This window comes from Mirounga leonina, unplaced genomic scaffold, assembly GCF_011800145.1.
Source record: "Mirounga leonina isolate KUSES-001 unplaced genomic scaffold, KU_Mleo_1.0 Mir_418, whole genome shotgun sequence".
Classification (NCBI taxonomy): Eukaryota; Metazoa; Chordata; class Mammalia; order Carnivora; family Phocidae; genus Mirounga; species Mirounga leonina.
In genome coordinates this window covers 2,119,664-2,137,450 of record NW_023270739.1, presented here as the reverse complement: position 1 = coordinate 2,137,450, position 17,787 = coordinate 2,119,664, and the positions used below count along the sequence as shown (strand labels likewise).

The window sequence follows — 17,787 nt, the reverse complement described above, 5'->3', positions numbered from 1 at the left end:
GTGGGCACTGTTGGTGTCACGCTTAGTCTTCGGGCTCGTCTCTCTCCCCGCTCCCTGTGCTTTGGTTCTGCTCAGCTCCTTCTCGTTTCCCAAAAGGACCAGGCTCTCTTACTTCCAGGCACTTGGACTTTGTCCTCTGCTGGCTGTAGGTCCCTTCTTTCAGCTGTTCACCGGCCCCTCGTTCCCTGCCTTTTTAAGACTTTGGCGTATCTCCTGTAGAACTCCTCTGGCCTCCAGACCACAATCGGGGTTCCTGCACTGTGCGTTCAGTTCCTGTGCCTTTCTCTGGGTACCGCTCATCACGCACGCACTCACCTCCCCATCCGCCCTCCACATCTCTGTCGGCTGCCCGGCACTGCCTGGGCGTTAAGGGTGCCTCACCACGTAAAACACTGTTCCCACCCCCTCACGTTCTAGTGAGGGGAGACCCACAAGCAAGCACGTGTGTGTACAGTTTAGCAGGTGGCAAGTGTTACGAAGAATTATAAAACAGAGTAAAGAGAAAGTGGCCCAAAGGGGGTGCGGTCCATTGAAGATCGTCCGGGAAAGCGTCTGGGTGAGGCAGCACAGCCCAGAACCAAGCCAGGGAGCCAGCTGTAGGCTCTCTGGGCAGGAGCTACAGCATGTTCCCGGACGGGCCAGGGGGCTGCCATGACCAGACAGGGTGAGGAGGGGGGACAGCACAGGGAGGACAGAGGTTGGACCAGATGGTAGAGGGCTTTGGGCCCCTTGTTGAAACTAGTTTCTGTCTGGAGGGAGGCCCAGTGTGGCATCACCATCAAGGCAAGTGGGGGTGCCTGTGGGGAAGCAGGAGGGGCTGCTGGCCACTCTCTGGGTCTGCTAGGGTCGGGGGCCGAAGTGAAGGCGCTGCTGCCCCCTGGCCGGACAGTGTGTGTCTCCCCCCGGGCTCAGCCTCACCCCGCGGGGAAGCGGGGGGCTGCCCTGTGTTGGAACGGAAGCCAAGAGAGCCCTGCCTTGCTTGGGCGTTGGGCTTGGTGTGTGCTCGTGTTTGCTGTGTCTTCATAAAAGTGTCCACAAAACCCCATCAACTGTAGCGCCTCAGCTGCACAGTCCGACGTCCCCAGTCTGTAGCCCCGCGCCCCGACCCAGAGCTCTGCACGGTGCGGCGGCCAGCGCGGACGCTCATTGCGGGGAAGGAGTGCCAAAGATCACGGCTCCCTGCTTGTGTTGCCACAGGTTTTCTCAGCGTCTCTCTGGGGTGGGATGCTGGTGCCCCTTGGCGATAAACCATCAAGTATTGCGGACAGGTAAGGAATAACGAGTGAGTGAGTGACTTGCAGATGCTCTCCTTTGGCTCTTTTTGGTTGGTTCCTTATAAGTTATTTTAGAGAAGCTTAACTGTTTAGGAGAGCCAATATTTCAAATTTTACTTTAGTTTTTATGTTACAGGTAACTTCAAAAAATCCAATATACTTCATACTAATATGTTTTGCTTTTTTGAGGGGGAGGGAATTAACTTCGTAATATGAAAAATCTTAACATTCCCTGTTGAGCATGAAAGAATACAGTTCATTCGCATCGCAGAAATACAGAGAAACATTTAAGGAAGTAAAAAAAAAAGTCCTGCTCAATGATAAGCAGAGTTAACATTTGGGACTATTTCCTTTGAGTCTGTTACTTGTGGATGTGTGCTTTTGTGCGTGTATATACACGTAAATTTATATACACGTCTGTATTAAGTTGTTGATATACTGTAATTTGCATACACTTTTATGTTCTCTCTGCTTTTGATTTTTTAATTTTTAAAAATTCTGTTTTAAAGATTTTATTTTTAAAGTAATCTCTACATCCAGTGTGGGGCTTGAACCCACAAACCTTAGATCAAGAGTCACATGCTCCACCCCCTGAGCCAGCCAGGTGCCCCTGTGTTCTCCCCTAAAATGTTTTAAAAAAATATGGAGTAAACCCATTCACCAAGTCATGAGAAATGGTTCAAAAGCTGCATTTTAATTTTTCATTATTTGCATCTAAGTAACCCTGTAAATGTGACTCTGTAAAGTTTTGTTCATTTTATTTTCTGAGGAGAGATTCCTAAATGTGGAAGTACTGTCTCAAAAGAATATGAACATTTTTTAAAGCTTATCAAGAATGTTGCTGGAGACTGCTTTTTAGAAAACTTATAGCAATTTATACTCCTATCAGCAGAGTATGAAATCATGCTTGTTGGCTTTGAAATACTAATAATTGTTCTTGAGGGCAAGAAACTTTTTTTTTAACCTTGCATTAGTTAAAATGTTTTAGTTTAAACTAGTTTAGCCTAGTTGATGGGAGACAGTTTGGAAATGTAAAAATTTTTAATTTGTAAGCTCTAGGACCTATCACTTTCATCTCTCTGAATTTAATTTGTAGAAATACATTTATAAATGTACAGAGATTTATGTACAAGGATGTCCATTGTAGCATTGTTGAGAATAGCAAAAATTTGAAAACTGCCAGTATAGAAATTATTAAATTCAGATACAGGCATTCTAAAGAGACTGTAATGATGAAAAAGAACGAGGTAGATGTCTACAAGTTAAAATTGTCATGCGCTCACATTGAGCAGACTGCTCTCGAATCAGGGCAGAAGCTCCCGTGTGCACATCTGTGTTTGCATGGATAGCACCAGGGGTCTAGAAGGCCAGCCACCAGCCCAGGGATAGCATCAGCTCTGGGGATCAGGATGTGGGGGTGGAGAGGACTTCTTGCTTTTTGTGCTTCCTGGATCATTTTAATTATCTCCAAAGAATATGTGTGATTTATCATTTTTTAAAAAAAGTAAATGGAGCTTGCTGTTTGTTTCCATAATGTTAATGGAGCATTCAGAAAGGCGTTGCTTAGAAATCCCAAATGTTAAAAAACACGTTTATAGACTTTTAAACTCAAGTTCAAATGAATACATTCATCGAGGCTTTATGTGGTAGGAAAATGGGAGAGACCGTGCCCTGTTCCCTCTGCACTGTTCCAGGCGTGTGGACTGCTCCCCGCAGCCAAATGTGGCTTCCTGGGTCGGCAGGGGCGGGGAGCGGGGGGCAGCTGCTGGCCTTGTGCGGCCCCACCACTCCCCTCATCATTTTACTTCATTATCCTGTTCTCAGCATGGCCTAGAGTCGGCTTCTGATAAGGTGTTAGGTTTCACAGCAAGTGGATGGGGTTTCTAAGTAATTTTTAATTCACGCCTTTAATTTTGTTCAGAGAGCATTCTAGAGAGTGTGGTAACCCAGTCCATTAGGAATACGAGAATTCATTTTTTAAATTGTAATAATTTTTTTCTAATTATACAATCACTGTAGAAAATATTAAAAAAACTCAGAATAACAATAATTCTATTTTGGTCTTTTTTTCTAGTATTATTTTCCTCTTTTTGTAAAATTGGGATCATACCGTTACATAATTTTTATCTTGCCTTTTTTTTAACTTAACGTTGCATGTGAACACCTAGGAGGCCGTTTTGCAACAGAGCTGTTACATAATGAATTCTTACGGACAGCAGATAATTCCTTTATAATGGACAGTCCCCATGTCCTTCTTTTCTAAAGAAGGGTCTTTAGTTGTGCCTTTTATCTCACTTACATCCCCAGAAGTTTGAAGTGTTTAGATTTTGGTTTAGATTTTTATGAAAGTCACCGTACTCCAGTGCATCCTCCCGATCCTTAAAAGTTTTGCCGTGGGACAATGTCGGCGACAATCCAGTACCGAACGTGAGCCTCACTTGTATGTTTTCTGCACTTTCACTGTACTTTGTAGGTTTCCACCTGGTGGTTTTCTTCTGACATCTGCTATTCTGTTGTAGGTTTTACCTCGGAGGACCAACCAGTGTGCGTGGGTTCAGCATGCACAGCGTTGGGCCGCAGAGTGAAGGTGAGGCTTTCCCTGTAAGACCGCCAAGACAAGATTAGGGTCACATCTCATTTGTGAAAGCATGTACACTAGACCCTTGAACAGCGGAGTGGGGAGGAGGTTAGGGGCACCTACCAGAAGCCTCATCAGTAACATAAACAGTTTAACACCGATTTTGTAGGTTGTATGTATCCTACTGTATTCTTACGATGAGGTGAGCTGGAGAAAAGAATGTGTTCTTAAAAAAATCATAAGGAGAAAACACGTTTACAGAACCGTACTGATGGAAAATTGGCGTGTAAGTGGGCTTGCCTGGTTCACAGCGTCCTGTTCAAGGGTAACTATGCTTGTTTCAATTACCACAATAATAGGTGTTCGTATTTCACCGCCCCAGAATTAGCACCTAACACAGCATTTATCACACAGCAGGTACGGACAGATAGATACCTGTTGAGGGAACTGTAGAAAAATGAGAAAATGTATCTAAGCAAAAAATGCTGGGCACCGACCTGTGATCTCACTGCCCAGCGACAATATGTGGGAGCATTTGTTGTTTAAGCAAGCACGCCTCCGTGCTCGCATTTGGTATGTTTACTTACTGTGTCCTAACCTGCTTCTCCCACTGCCCTCAGTAACGCAAGCGAAGAAGATTTTTCTAGGAATGAGTGCTTGATCATTTTTAACGACAGTTTATTTCATCTTCTTGACCTACTATAACTTGGCTAAATTAGTAGACTGGTTGTGAGAGCAGTTTTAGGTATACAGAAAAGTTGGGCCGAGAGCACCCGAGTTTCCGTGGACACTGCCCTAGTGTTGTCGTCGATCGGCGTTAGCGAGGTGCGCTGATTGCAGTTGTGAGCCGGTATTGGGGCGTTATTACAAACCGTATCCCACAGTTCATGCTTGGGCTCCCTTTGTGCTCTGCGGTGCCATGGGGTCTGGCATATGCATGTGGCCTGGACCTACCGTTCCAGCGCCCTCCAGACTCCTGCGCTCTGCCTCCCTCCCTCTCCTGAGCTCTGCCTGACAACCCCGCGCCGCGTCCTCTCTCCCTGGTCCTGCCCTTTCCAGAGTATCACACAGTCGGAACCCTACAGCATGTGCCCCTTTCAGCCTGGCCTCTGAGCAACACGGATATAAGGTTCCTCCTTACGTGTCAGCACGATGGCTCATGTTTCTATATCGCTGAACGATATTCCATCATGTGACTGGCGCTGCTGTCTGCTTATCCATACACCTCCTAGGGAAGGACGTCTCGGTTGCGGACATCCAATTTTTGGCAGTCATGAGTAAAGCCGATATAAACATTCACGTGCAGGTTTTTGTTTGGACGTAAAGTTTCAACTCATTTGGGGAATCAGCAATTAGAGCAGTTGCTGGATCGTATGATAAAGTTGTATAATCTTTGTAGGGGAGTGCCAGGCCGTCTTCCAAACTGGCCGTACCGTTGTACATCCCTGCCGGTGGTGGATCGGAGAGGGAAACACTGTCGTTTTCCACGGCTGCGTATTTCATCTTGTTGCCGAAGTGGCATCTCTTTAAATCACATGCCAAGTGTCAGACATCTAGGCTTTCTTTTTTCTTATGATTAGAAAACAGTATATCTGTGAATAACCTATTGAGTCTCTGTGCTCATCTCTAAATTTTACTTTATAGTGTAACATTCTAGATGTAGAATCCCTAGATCAAAGGATTTTGAACATTTTGAAGCTTTATGTTGCTCTCTGGAAAGCCAGTTTCAATCATTCCTGTTTCCTGGATCACTCTCTGACACTTGACATTCTATCCAAGGCATTTCCACATGTTCCTAAAATCTTCAAAAACATCATTTAAATGTTTCCACACCATTCCATTATAAAATATTCTATCCTGATCTTCTGTTCTTTTAACATCTCTGTTGTCTCCATTTTTTATTACTTTATTTTTTTTTTTAAAGATTTTTTATTTATTTATTTGAGACAGAGAGAATGAGAGAGAGAGAGCACATGAGAGGGGGGAGGGTCAGAGGGAGAAGCAGACTCCCTGCCGAGCAGGGAGCCCGATGCGGGACTCGATCCAGGGACTCCAGGATCATGACCTGAGCCGAAGGCAGTCGCTTAACCAACTGAGCCACCCAGGCACCCTTTTATTACTTTAGATAATGACTACCCTGTGCGTAAATTTTTTACATAATACATACTTCTTGTCACTTGTTTTTAGAGTACTTTATTAGTATGTCATTTTTTTTTAAAGAGAAGTAACATATTAGGGATAGTTTATTTATTCTTTTTTTTCTTGTAAGGAAGTATTATATAGTGACTGTATGGAAGTTTAGGAGTCTATCATGTGCCTGAAAATTAAAACACAATGATGTTCCAGTTAGTACCCTATTAGATAGGCCATCAGTAAGATACTATGGGCAGGAATGTAAATTGCATCACTTTTAGTGAAAGCAATTTTTTTTTTTTATAAAGATTTTATTTATTTATTTGACAGAGAGAGACACAGCGAGAGAGGGAACACAAGCAGGGGGAGCGGGAGAGGGAGAAGCAGGCTCCCCGCAGATGTGGGGCTCGATCCCAGGACCCTGGGATCATGACCTGAGCCGAAGGCAGTCGCTTAACCAACTGAGCCACCCAGGCGCCCTAGTGAAAGCAATTTAACAGTGTATATCAGGAGCCTAAAATATTGAGCACTAATAATAATAGCTCCAAACTGAAACCTAGAAACCCAAATGCCCATCAACATAGAATGGGCAAATAAGTAGTGGTATCTTCACACTGTGGACTGTTCTGTAGAGCAGGGTGAGCGAGTTAGAGCCGCTGGCTGAATATGGCATAAACGAGCCTCAGAAACGTGCAGGACCAGCAACAGCAAGGCCAGACCCAGAGGAGGTGTCAAGTGTGGCTCTGTCCATGTAACGTTTTGAGAGGGCTAGAACAATTTGTGCTGTTGGCCAGCAGGGGCGTGGTTAGCAAGGAGAGCAGAGTCTTTGGGGGGCTGCACATGCCAGAGTCTCAGTCTGGGTGCTTGTCATACAGGTGTGTGTTCCCTGTAGGGAAATATACTGAGCAGTGTACTTAGGACGTGTGTATACTTTTCTGTACGTAGATTATACTGCAAGACGAGGTTTTAAATATTTGTGTGTTTAAGGAGACTCATGACAGACTAATATCCATCACAAGAAATTAGACACCAACATGACAGTAGACAGGATTAGGTACGTGTGGTACCCATTTGATCATTCAGGCATCTAAATCACATTTCCAGGGGTGCCTGGGTGGCTCAGTCGGTGAAGCGTCGGCCTTCGGCTCAGGTCATGATCCTTGGGTCCTGGGATCGAGCCCCACGTCAGGCTCCTTGCTCAGTGGGGAGCCTGCTTCTCCCTCTGCCTGCAGCTCCCCCTGCTTGTGCTCTCTCTCTCTGACAAATAAATGAATAAAATCTTTAAAAAATACTTAAATCACATTTCCAAACAATAGAAAGTATTAGATGAAAGTGCTTAAGACATATTAAACTATTAAGCCAGCTTTTTTAAAGCAGGACTGAGGTATATATCTATGTATATATGTATGCGATGACTCAGTTGTTTTTTTCTCAATTATTCATGACAGTTCACTGGATGAAAGGCACCAGGATGTTAGCTGATTATCTCTGAATAGGAAAAATTAAAGGATATTTTCCTTTTTTTCTACTTCCCTTTACTTATCATATTTTCTACAGTGAATGTATTACTTTTGTGACCAGAGTAAAATAATTATTTTATTTAATAAGATTATTTAAGAGGTGTGTAATTACTGGGAAATGAAAAGCAAACACAGCTGACCTCCTGTTACTTGTCCATTTCTGTTCCCTCTAGAACTTTGCTACTAAAGCAGAGATTGATGAGATGGCTGGTCTTGAGGTGGACAAGCAGGTTATTCCTTGAGGTTAATCTTGGAGACAACTCACTTTTGTTATGATCCATCATTTTGTATTAAGGAATACTAAGACACTTTATAAATGGTATTTTGCAACAAAGTATAAACATTCAGGGCTATTTTTATTCGTTTTCATGTTGCTTTAATGTTATAGCTATTTGTAGTTAAAATGGAACGGATAGGAGCATTTTTTAGAAATAATGCATTTATGTACTTTCAGCAGATAGTCTTGAATTTTGGCAAAAAATAACCTTGGGCAAAAACAGATAAACCCTAAGTGGCCATGAACTTTCAAAACCGAGTCTCTTCCCTGGACACGTCAAGCTGGGACACCGCTTCCTTCCCCGGCGGGCAGTAGACGCCGTTTGTCTTTTGATTAATAGCATGCGCAGCCCTTCCAGAAATGGCAAAGGCCCATTCTGCATTCCGTCTCCTGTCTCGTGGCCTCGAAGTTGTTGCCGAGGAAGCCGTCTGACCTGCCAGGCAGCCACGATCTGGTCATCTGCAGTCGTGGACAAGGCGACGCCCATGAGTTCAGTTGTTTTATTCCAGCCGTTGTATGGTTTGATAAATTTCTGATTTCATTCTTTTCTAAACTACACTAGCATTTTTTTCCCCCAGTTAAAGCTTATAAGATAAGCCAGGCGAAAAAGAAAGACTTCAAAGTGAGGCCAACACCGGGAGTTAGACGGGCCACCACTCACAGAGCCTGAGTGCTGGGTGTTCTGCACGTGGCCCGTGTCTCGCCTGTAGAGACTTCCGCGTGATTCCGAATGTGTGCGTCTCTGTCTTCTTCTGCCCCTGTCCCCTGACTAGGCGACTACCTGGGTGGAGAGGCGTACTGGGCCGGCGGTCTGCACGTGTACACCCCACTGCCTTTCCGGCCAGGCCAGGGTGGCTTTGGGGAGCTCTTCAGAACACACTTCTTCCTCAACGCGGGGAACCTCTGCAACCTCAACTACGGTAAGGCCCGGGCTGCCTCGAGACCGTCAGGGCGCGGTTGCCCTTGTGTTTAAAGCACGGCACCCCCGTAGCTGCCTTTTGGTTAGATTATAGAGTCTTTATGTTTAGCGACTGGGCCTCACTTTAAAAAAATTCCTCAAGCGCCTGATAGCGGTGCTCAGAGTAAAGTTGTTGAATGAAAAACACATGAAAAAGCGTCATCGAATGCTGTCTTGTGAAGATCTACTTATTCGTTCACTCAGCAAACATTTCTGGGGCACCTTCTCTCTGCTGGTCATTATGACCCCCGAGCTGAGTTGGGTTTGCCTCTCCTGCAAGGGGGCTCGGGGCCAGAGGAAACTCACGGCAGATGCATCCAGCCAGGGGGACCTGAAGAGGTGTCTGGAGCGCTTCACAGAAGACAAGCCCCTCAGCCTGAGGCATAGAGCCGGGCTTCCTGGGTCGCCGGGTGCGGGGGAAATGCCCTTCTGGGCAGAGGGGACAGAATGGGCCAGGCGTGGAGAATGGCTTCTGGTGCAGTGAGTAGGAAGTCTACTCCCAAGCCCTCCTTTGATTTCGGTCCTAATCCCACTTTATGCATTCTCTTTGAATATCCAGCCCTGGCTATAAATGTCACCGAAGGCCACCCAGCAAGGAGGAGGACCAGGGCTTGTGTGAGGACAGCTCTGTGAGGGGCTCCACACTGTTGGTCACGTCCTCTTCTCTCTCTGCAGGGGAGGGCCCCAAGGCTCATATCCGGAAGCTGGCCGAGTGCATCCGCTGGTCTTACGGTGCCGGCATCGTCCTCAGGCTTGGCAACATCGCCCGGCTGGAACTGAATTACTGTGTTCCCATGGGCGTGCAGAAGGGGGACAGGTAGGTGCTAGGGGTTCTTCCCCCAGTTATGTTGCATCATCCAGCAATTTTGTTTCATTGTGGACATGGTTAATCATTTTTGTCAGTGGCTTTTAAGAGTCAAGATTTGAGGAGAAATTCAATAGTTAGCAAAAGAATGAAAGTAAATTTTCCTTCATTGGGTTTTTCTCCATCCAGTTTGGAGGAAAAATGTGACGTGTTCCCCCACCTCATTCTGTTTGCATTCACCGTTGCCAAGTAATGGGGGCCCCTTCACGGGTCTGGCTGGAGGAATTGAAGAGGCATTATTGATCTTGCTTGTTAAAAATGGAATGAGGTATTTCTGGTGGGTGACTTTGCAGACCAGGAACTCGAGTTGGAGGAGACAAGGCTTTGCTCCTGGCCACAGAGGACTCGTTCTCCGGAGCCTTCTCTCGGGAGCAGAGGAACCCGCCATCTTGGCCTTTCTCCACCAGTCCTCTTACTGAGCAAGATTTGCTAAATATTATGTGGATGGATATGGCATGAGGTCATTTACAGCTATAGAAATTCCATTTCTTGGTTTATATGGTATCCATTGCATACATTTTGAGAAATCCAGAAGTAGGGTCTTGGTCTGTATTAGGTGGGGCTGCTCTAAGAAAATACCACAGACTGGGGGTCTAAACTACAGACATTTGTGCCTCATCTCCTGGAGGCTCGAAGTCCAGGATCAGGGTCCTGGCCGGTTCTGTTCCTGGTGAGGGCTCTCTTCCTGGCTTGTGGACGGAACCCTTCTTTCTGTGTCTTCACGTGGCAAAGAGAGAAGCAAGCTAGCTCTCTGATGTCTCTTCTTATAAGGACACCAACCCCACCGTGGGGGCCCCACCTTCATAACGTCATCTCATCTAAACCTAATGAACCCCCAAAGGCCTCACTCCCCAATACCATCTCGCGGTTAGGGCTTTAACATATGAATTCTGGGGGGACGCCAACATTCTGCCCATAGCAGCGTCTGTATTCTCTCTCGTTATTTTCACGCTAATGCATTCAGGACTCTGGGCTCTATTTTTTTCTTTTTGGCGTTCCGTCTACACTTACGTGGCCACCCAATGCTGGTGCTGTCTGAGTCATAGCCCAAGTCTCCAGCGTGATGTTGGAGTTTGTCCTCGTTTAAGGAAAAACTGCACTGGTTTTCCTCCCACTGTCTTCTACTTCAGTGTGGTAGGTGGTGGTGCTTTTTACGGGGTAGCCGCTTTAGCAGGCTTTTAAGAAAGCACCAGTTCTTCGCTGCAGCTCGGGATCTGTCGTCCAGATCCCTTACGGTTATCCAATCACTAGCCTCTGCCCCTCAGTCTCTACCTGGGAGGCTGGTTCTGGCTGCGGGGCTGCCCTGGCCCCCAGGGATGTCCACAGCCCTGCGGCCAGCCCCTCCTCGGCTGGTACCTCACGTCCACCCCGTGCCTGTTCTCCGCACACAGCCAGCGCTGGAAAGGGTTTGGTTGTGCAGGCTGGCTGTGCAGGAGCCCGGCTATCCAGGCTTGGATCCCAGCTCAGCCACTCTGTGGCTGTGTGACCCAGAGCCAGTGACCTAACTGCTCTGGGTCTCAGTTTTCTTGCATAGAGAATGGGTGCTTGTGACCATGCCTGAATGAATTCATGCCCGTGAAGCACTGGGAACAGTGCTCAGTGTTCTGTCAGTAAAGGTCGGTTCCTGCTCATGTTGTTGCTCCTGGAGGACTCACTGTGGCCCTTCTCACATAGGAAGCAAAGCATGTTCCCTTTGGAGACATTTTCCCTCCGCTTATGCATCGGCTGCACCTGGCTGTGTTTGAGACGCGCTACAGATGGGATTTCGTTTGCTGGTTTCAGAGATAATGAAATGTGAAAACGGGCATTTTTCTCCTAGAGCGAGGTTTGCGCATTAGGTAACTTTTTAGCAGATCCCCACGTTTACAGTCTCGGGTCCATGAGCATAGTCCTGCAGGCTGCGTTCTGCAAAGCCATGTTCCCACCGCAGGTGAGAATGTGGGTCTCCCTGGCTTAACGCCCAGGTGCTAATTGGGAGCACCGGAGGGGCAGGTGCCGAGCCCACACCAACACCAGGATGAAGTCAGATGTCGGTGCTGAAGCCCCCTGAGCCTGCGCTTCTCAAATTGTCATGTGCCTCTGACTCCACTGGGGACTCTGGTAAAGGCAGACACTCCCGGGTGTGGGGTGGCCCTGGGACGCCGCATTCCTGATGCCCTCCCTTGGTGAAGCTGATGCTTGTGGACCAATCACGCTCTGAGGGAGACCATCTCTGTGTCTCTTCTGAGAACAGTTATAACGTTTTGTGGAGGGAAGGCGATCATTGGCATTTATTGAACGCTTACCTTGTGTGAGACGCCCGGCTAAGCGCTTGATGTGATTATGGAAGCCTCCCAGCAGCTCTGTGCAGGGGAGGCTGTTACCCCTTTCACAGACAAGGACAGCAGCCTTGGCAGGGTCTGAGGTCAGCTCAGCAGCAGGACCAGGCCTGCCTGAGGCCAACGCTGGCGCCTTTCCCTCTGCACCAAAACCACGTAAGCACAGAGCATCGACACCAGCTCCTCGCTCTTGTGAGGGCCCAGACGTGAGACGCGGTGCTCCTTTCCTCCCCACGCTGCTGTCTCTGCACCTCGAGTATTAACTGCAGAAAGATAAAAATCATCTCCTCGCTCATCTTCTTGGAAGGTCTTATTCAAACTTGAATTGTATACGCACCTTCCGATCTCAGAGATTGTATAGGTTCTTGCCATGATGATCGATCAGTTTGGATTAACTCTGTTAATATTAGTGCAAATTATGTAAGTAAATACATTCTAAATATTTTTTATTACAAAGAAAACCGGAAGTGAATGTGGCTTTTTAGCTGTATTGTCTGTGTCACCGAGTGACCGTCACCCACTGAGAACTACTGCCCTCCCCCTCAGCTGGTTCGAGAGCGCAGCCCCCCGGGGCCAGCCCTGCCCTGTGTCCCCTCCCCCCACGTGACTTGGGGCAAGTCCCTGGGGCTGTGGGCCTCCTGTCCTTCAGCTCAGCCTGCCGGCTGTCCTCACCATGGTTGCGGTGTTGCTCGAGGCCACTGGATGTCGCTGTGCTCTGAGGGTCCCTCACCCGCTCGGGAGCCCCGCGTCTTTCCCCCATTCATAGAATCTTTACAGAGAATGCTTGCTTCCGTTCACCTTTCAGCTTTGCCTCTCTCTAAATTGGAAAAATCTGTTTCGAGATGAATTTCAAATGTGGTTTCTTCCAGAAGGAGGAAGCATGCTGTGCACATGATCTTTAAAGACCAGAACATAAGGAAGCGCCTCTGCTCCTCCAGTCAGGCAGCGGCTCTGCTCGGTGACCCCCGGTCGTGCTGCTTACTGCACGCGCTTTTTGTGCCCAGCGTCCCCTGCGCGGGGCCAGCCTGGTTACCCTCGAATGTGAAACTTGCTTTTACTCTGTGTGCGGCTGTGTTTGAAGCTTCATCATCAAACTGGGAATTCTGTGAAGTTTGGGTGATGCTGTGAGAATTTGATCTTCATTTCTGAAATTAGGCAGTAGCAGGACAGAGGATTGTGTGTGTGGGAATCAGCTGTAGACGTCCCCCCACTCTTAAAGCAGACGCTCTCTAATTAGGATTTCAGACCTTTACACAAACAGAAGTAGCTTTGAAGTGTTGGCTAAATTTCGTACTGGAGGTGATTTACGGCAGGCACTCTTGTCTGAGACCCAACAGTGTTCTGTCGCTCTGGGCTCACTAAGGGCGGCCCCTGGACACGCAGGGATGAAGGAGGCGGGCTCCTGAGAGCCGCTCATCTCTAGGAAGGGGGAGATGAGAAAGAGGCTCATCTCGGGAGGGCGTGCGAGGGCTTCCTGGGGGAGGTGGCTTCTGGGCTGGAGCTTCCTGACTTGGAGGGCTGGGTCTTGCAGGAGAGGGCACTCCAGGGCACTCCAGGCCGCAGGGCAGCCGAGCTCAGGTGCCCAAGCCCAGAATGCCAGGGGCACATGGACTGTCATTCTGTAGGAGAAGGGAGGTTCGGGGAGGCACTCGGTCCCGGCCACTCTCCTCTCCGGCCTTTTCACTTCGGGCACACGCCAAGGTCTTTGAGTTCTGGTCCTTGTCTGCCTTATCCATGGCCGCGTTCCCCGGCCGGCACCTGCTGTCCCCGTGTGACTGCGGGGGGACGGTGCTCAGGGTCTGAGGGCTTAGTAGAGGGAGGGTGCCGGTGTGACCCTCATCGAAACCCCCATGGTGGCCCTCATGGTGCTGAGTGGGAAGCAGTGGAGTGCTGGCAGGGGCCTCTAGGGTGCACACAGCCAGGCCTGCTCGGGGGGGGGGATCCCAGGGAGACCCGGACGAGCTGATTCTGGAATGGCCACACGACAGAAGGATAGATGTTTTGGTGACGCTGCCTCAGTGGCATGGGCCTCGTGTCCCTGTGAGACGCTGTTGTATAGTAGTGGGCGCCTTCTCCTCCCTGTGATCCTGCGGTCTCTGAACCCCATCTTGTGCACGTGGTGCGGTTCGTCTACTCAGGGTTTGAGCCAGTGAGCCTTTGTCGGAATGCCCGCTTGTTCCTGAATCACAGAAGCCAGGGCCTGACTGACATTTTGTCCCGTGGCTTATTGTCAGGCCTTGTTCTCAGGAGTGAGTGCAGGCGTGGACCCCTGTTATGGACCCGATGGTGGAAAGGGAAGAAGCAGATCATTTCGATTCGAACAGAACTTGTACAAATGCAGCCCTGGCTTTGGTTGTAGGTCTTTGCCTTTCTAAGGACATTGGCGTGCTTTACCGTCAGTCCCCAAGGGCCTGCCACCGTCCCTTCTGGCTAGGGCACTCCTAATGCCATTGGCCAGTGAGCACCGCAGTCCTGCAGGGGGTCCTAGCGATGGGGACAGTGGTCTGCCTCGAATCTCTTAATAGATCAGGGGTTTTGTTCCCTCACTCATAGGTTGGAAAAGAACAATTCCCTGCTGGTTTTCATATCGCTATAAACCCTGAGATTGGGCAAGAGCATGAGTGTTAGGACAATAAAATCATCAACTTTCCTCTGAATGTAGGAGCAATTCTTTCTTTCTTTCTTTTTTTTAAACTTTTAATCTCTACACCCAGTGTGGGGCTTGAACTCACAACCCCAAGATCAAGATCGTGTGCTCTGCTGACTGAGCCTGCCAGGCACCCCTGAAGGAGCCATTCTTGTTGTCCAGTTTTTTCTGGAAATTGTCCACAACTTGCGAAGATGCTCTGTTCCGCAAATGCACTGTCAGCTGCTGTTTGGGATTCAGGATGCCATTTTTCCGTGAGGCTTAGGCCTCCTGGCGTTGAGGTCCCCGGGCCAAGCCCCTCTGTCCCACGTCTAGCAGCCGTCCGGCCCTGGGCACAGCCTCCAGGTGGGCAGAGTTGCGCGGGCCAGCGTAGGAGTCTGCCCTCCGCCTCCACTGTGGAGTCAGCAGGACAGGTGCTGGCTGTGGCCCAGGGACTCTAATTTTGGGGGTGGCCAGGCTGTGGCCTAAGCCTTCGTGGGAACAGGAGCCTGTAGGTGCTCTGGTGTCTGGGCCGAGGGGCCCGCTCTCCTCCTGCTGGGACTGGAGCCTTGCCACTCATCCTACTTGCTTGTCTGAACATGGGCTCTGTGGTCTGCCAGCAGCTCGAGGAGGACAATCCACAGAATAAAACCTGTAGAGGGTCAGCTTGTCACCAGTACTGTAAGCAGTGTGACTTCTTTGCACCCTTCCTTTTCCTGGGTCAGGAGCAGGTTCTGAGAAGTGGCAGGGGGACCCTGTTGGGCTGCGGATGCTGCTGTGGTCATAAGCCCCTGGAGCCCTTCCAGGGCCTGGGCTGGCCCAAGTTCTGCTGCCCTCCCTGCTCCCTTTCCATCCTCCTCATTTCTCCTGCTCCGTCTTCCCGCCCTCTGCACTCTCCCTGCTCTGCCTCCTTCCTCCTCCCTGCTCCCTCCTCCATCCTTCCTGCTTCCTCCGTCCTCCCTGCTTCCTACTCTGTCCTCCCTGCCCCCTCCTTGCTGCTCCCTCCATCCTCCCTGCTCCCTCCTCCATCCTCCCTGTTCCCTCCTCCGTCCTCCCTGCTTCCTCCTGTCCTCCCTGCTCCCTCCTCCTCTGTCCTTCCGTCTCTACCTCCCATCCCCCCTGCTCTCTGTGCCTACCTGTCCTCCCCAACCCCACTGCATGCTGTGCTTTGCCAGGTGCCTTCCACAGCTACCTCCGTTGCTTCCAGCCAGGATACCTCTCTTGTCACTGCTCTGCTCTGCACAGAAAGCCTTGCCTGGTAGCCTTAGAAATACACACAAAGCTGTTTTTTCCCCCTCAGGGGTTGTATTGTTCATAACATTTCTCCCCTGGGTCCTTCTTTTCATTTTGCTACTTAGGACAGAATTGGATGACCGCAAAGGAGGTGGGGAGGGAGCAGTAAAGGGGGATCTGTGTCCCCACGTGTTACTGTGGTGTTTTTTTTTTTAAGATTTTATTTATTTGACAGAGAAACACAGCAAGAGAGGGAACACAAGTAGGGGGAGTGGGAGAGGGAGAAGCTGGCTTCCCGCTGAGCAGGGAGCCCAATGCAGGGCTCGATCCCAGGACCCTGGGATCATGACCTGAGCCGAAGGCAGACGCTTAACGACTGAGCCACCCAGGCGCCCCTGTTACCGTGTTTTTATCCTCCCAAGGCTGGTTCTTAAGCCAGCAAGGGAGGAAGGCGCAGGGCTCAGGGGCGGAGCCGTGGCAGGAGAGGAGGGTGGAGGCGGGGCGCCCCCCCAGAGTGGCCGAGTTGTTCCCCCCCCATGGCTTGTGCTGGAGACAGGAAGAGAGGTGCTGGGTATGGTCTTGTGATGATAGGGGGTGAGCATTGACTGTCTGCCCTTTACTTTTTTAGGACTTGTGATGGTGTCCAGTTTGGAGCTGGGATCAGGTTCCTGTAGCTGACACACGTGCTCCAGAGCCTGCAGGAGGAGCCCTGGGACTCGGGGCCATGCACCTTCTTGCCGAGTAAACGCGCCGTTCTGTGCAGTCCTCGTGGGAAACCACGTCAATAAATTTTAAAGACAAATACTCAGAGGCATCGTGGATATGATTTGCTTTCCCCCTGCTCTGTGTACGACGCTGGCTTTTCCAGAGGACCGTGTGGAAGGGGCGGGACATTTAAAGGTGCCCCATGTTCTTCCATGTGGACCGGCGAGCCGGAAGGTCCCATCACACGGTGCCCTGATTGCTTTTCCTCCCAGGCTCCTGGAGCCTCTGCGTCTGGTTCCCGTGCACCGGAAGTACTCGGCAGAGCCCCAGGGGAGGCCCGGGCGCTGGTGGAGGGCGCAGTCTCTGGCGATGCCGCAGGGGGACCCCGCTGGTGGGTGCCACAGCCACAGTTCCGGGGGTTGGAGCCCTTTAAATGCACGTGGGTGGCGTGGAAGGAACATGTGGCACATTGGGGACACTGAGGCAGAGAGGAAAAATGTGTTCTTTAGAGGTAATAGCATTAATGAGACGAGTATACCAGCTGCCTGAAGCTACTCTAACAAATTACCACAAACCTAGAGCTTAGAACAACACAAAACAACCATCTTGTGGCCTGGAGGTCAGAAGTCCTGATGGGCCTCACCGAAATCAGTGTCCGCACCACTGTGTTCCTTCTGGAGGCTCCAGGGGAGAATCCGTTTCCTGGCCTCACGGCTTCTAGGGGCGCCTGCGTTCCCTGGCTCACAGTCCCATCCTGTATTTTCCAAGCCAGCTGCAGAGCATTTGCCCGTCTCTCTCTCTGGTTCTTGCCTCCCCGGTGCTTTCTCAGACCCTCGTGAGTACATTGGGCGCTCCTGGACAGCCCCGCTACTCTTATTTTAAGATCAGCAACCTCGGGTCTGTCTGTGACCTTAATTCCCCCTTATCATGTTATGTGATGGTCACAGGTTCCAGGAATTAGAACACAGACATCTTAGGGGGGCTGTTACTCTCCTGCACATAACCTCATATCTCTCAAAAGTAATATTTTCAGGATATACTTAATTAGTCACGTGAAAAAAATTTTTTTTGTAAGTTAAACCTCCTTCGAGGGGTGCCTGGGTGGCTCAGATGGTTAAGCATCTGCCCTCGGCTCGGGTCATGGTCCCAGGGTCCTGGGATCGAGCCCCACATCTGGCTCCTGGCTCAGCAGGGAGCCTGCTTCTCCCTCTGCCTCTCCCCCTGCTCGTGCTCTCTCTCTCTCTCTCTCTGTATCTCTGTGTCTCGAATGAATAAGTAAAATCTTTAAAAAAAATAAAAA

General features: G+C 49.6%; 1 protein-coding gene across 1 annotated transcript in view; it reads left to right on the top strand.

Moving 5' to 3' along the window:
* The window catches only part of SAMM50 (SAMM50 sorting and assembly machinery component), a 35,206-nt gene extending 18,616 nt beyond the window's left edge, over window positions 1-16,590 (top strand). Inside the window, exons 11-15 of the mRNA XM_034987334.1 lie at window positions 1,198-1,268; window positions 3,794-3,861; window positions 8,556-8,702; window positions 9,416-9,557; window positions 16,411-16,590. Of these exons, the coding sequence (XP_034843225.1) occupies window positions 1,198-1,268; window positions 3,794-3,861; window positions 8,556-8,702; window positions 9,416-9,557; window positions 16,411-16,456 (474 nt within the window). The 3' untranslated portion in view covers window positions 16,457-16,590. The remainder of the gene's footprint in view (window positions 1-1,197; window positions 1,269-3,793; window positions 3,862-8,555; window positions 8,703-9,415; window positions 9,558-16,410) is intronic.
* The last annotated feature ends 1,197 nt before the right edge of the window (window positions 16,591-17,787 follow it).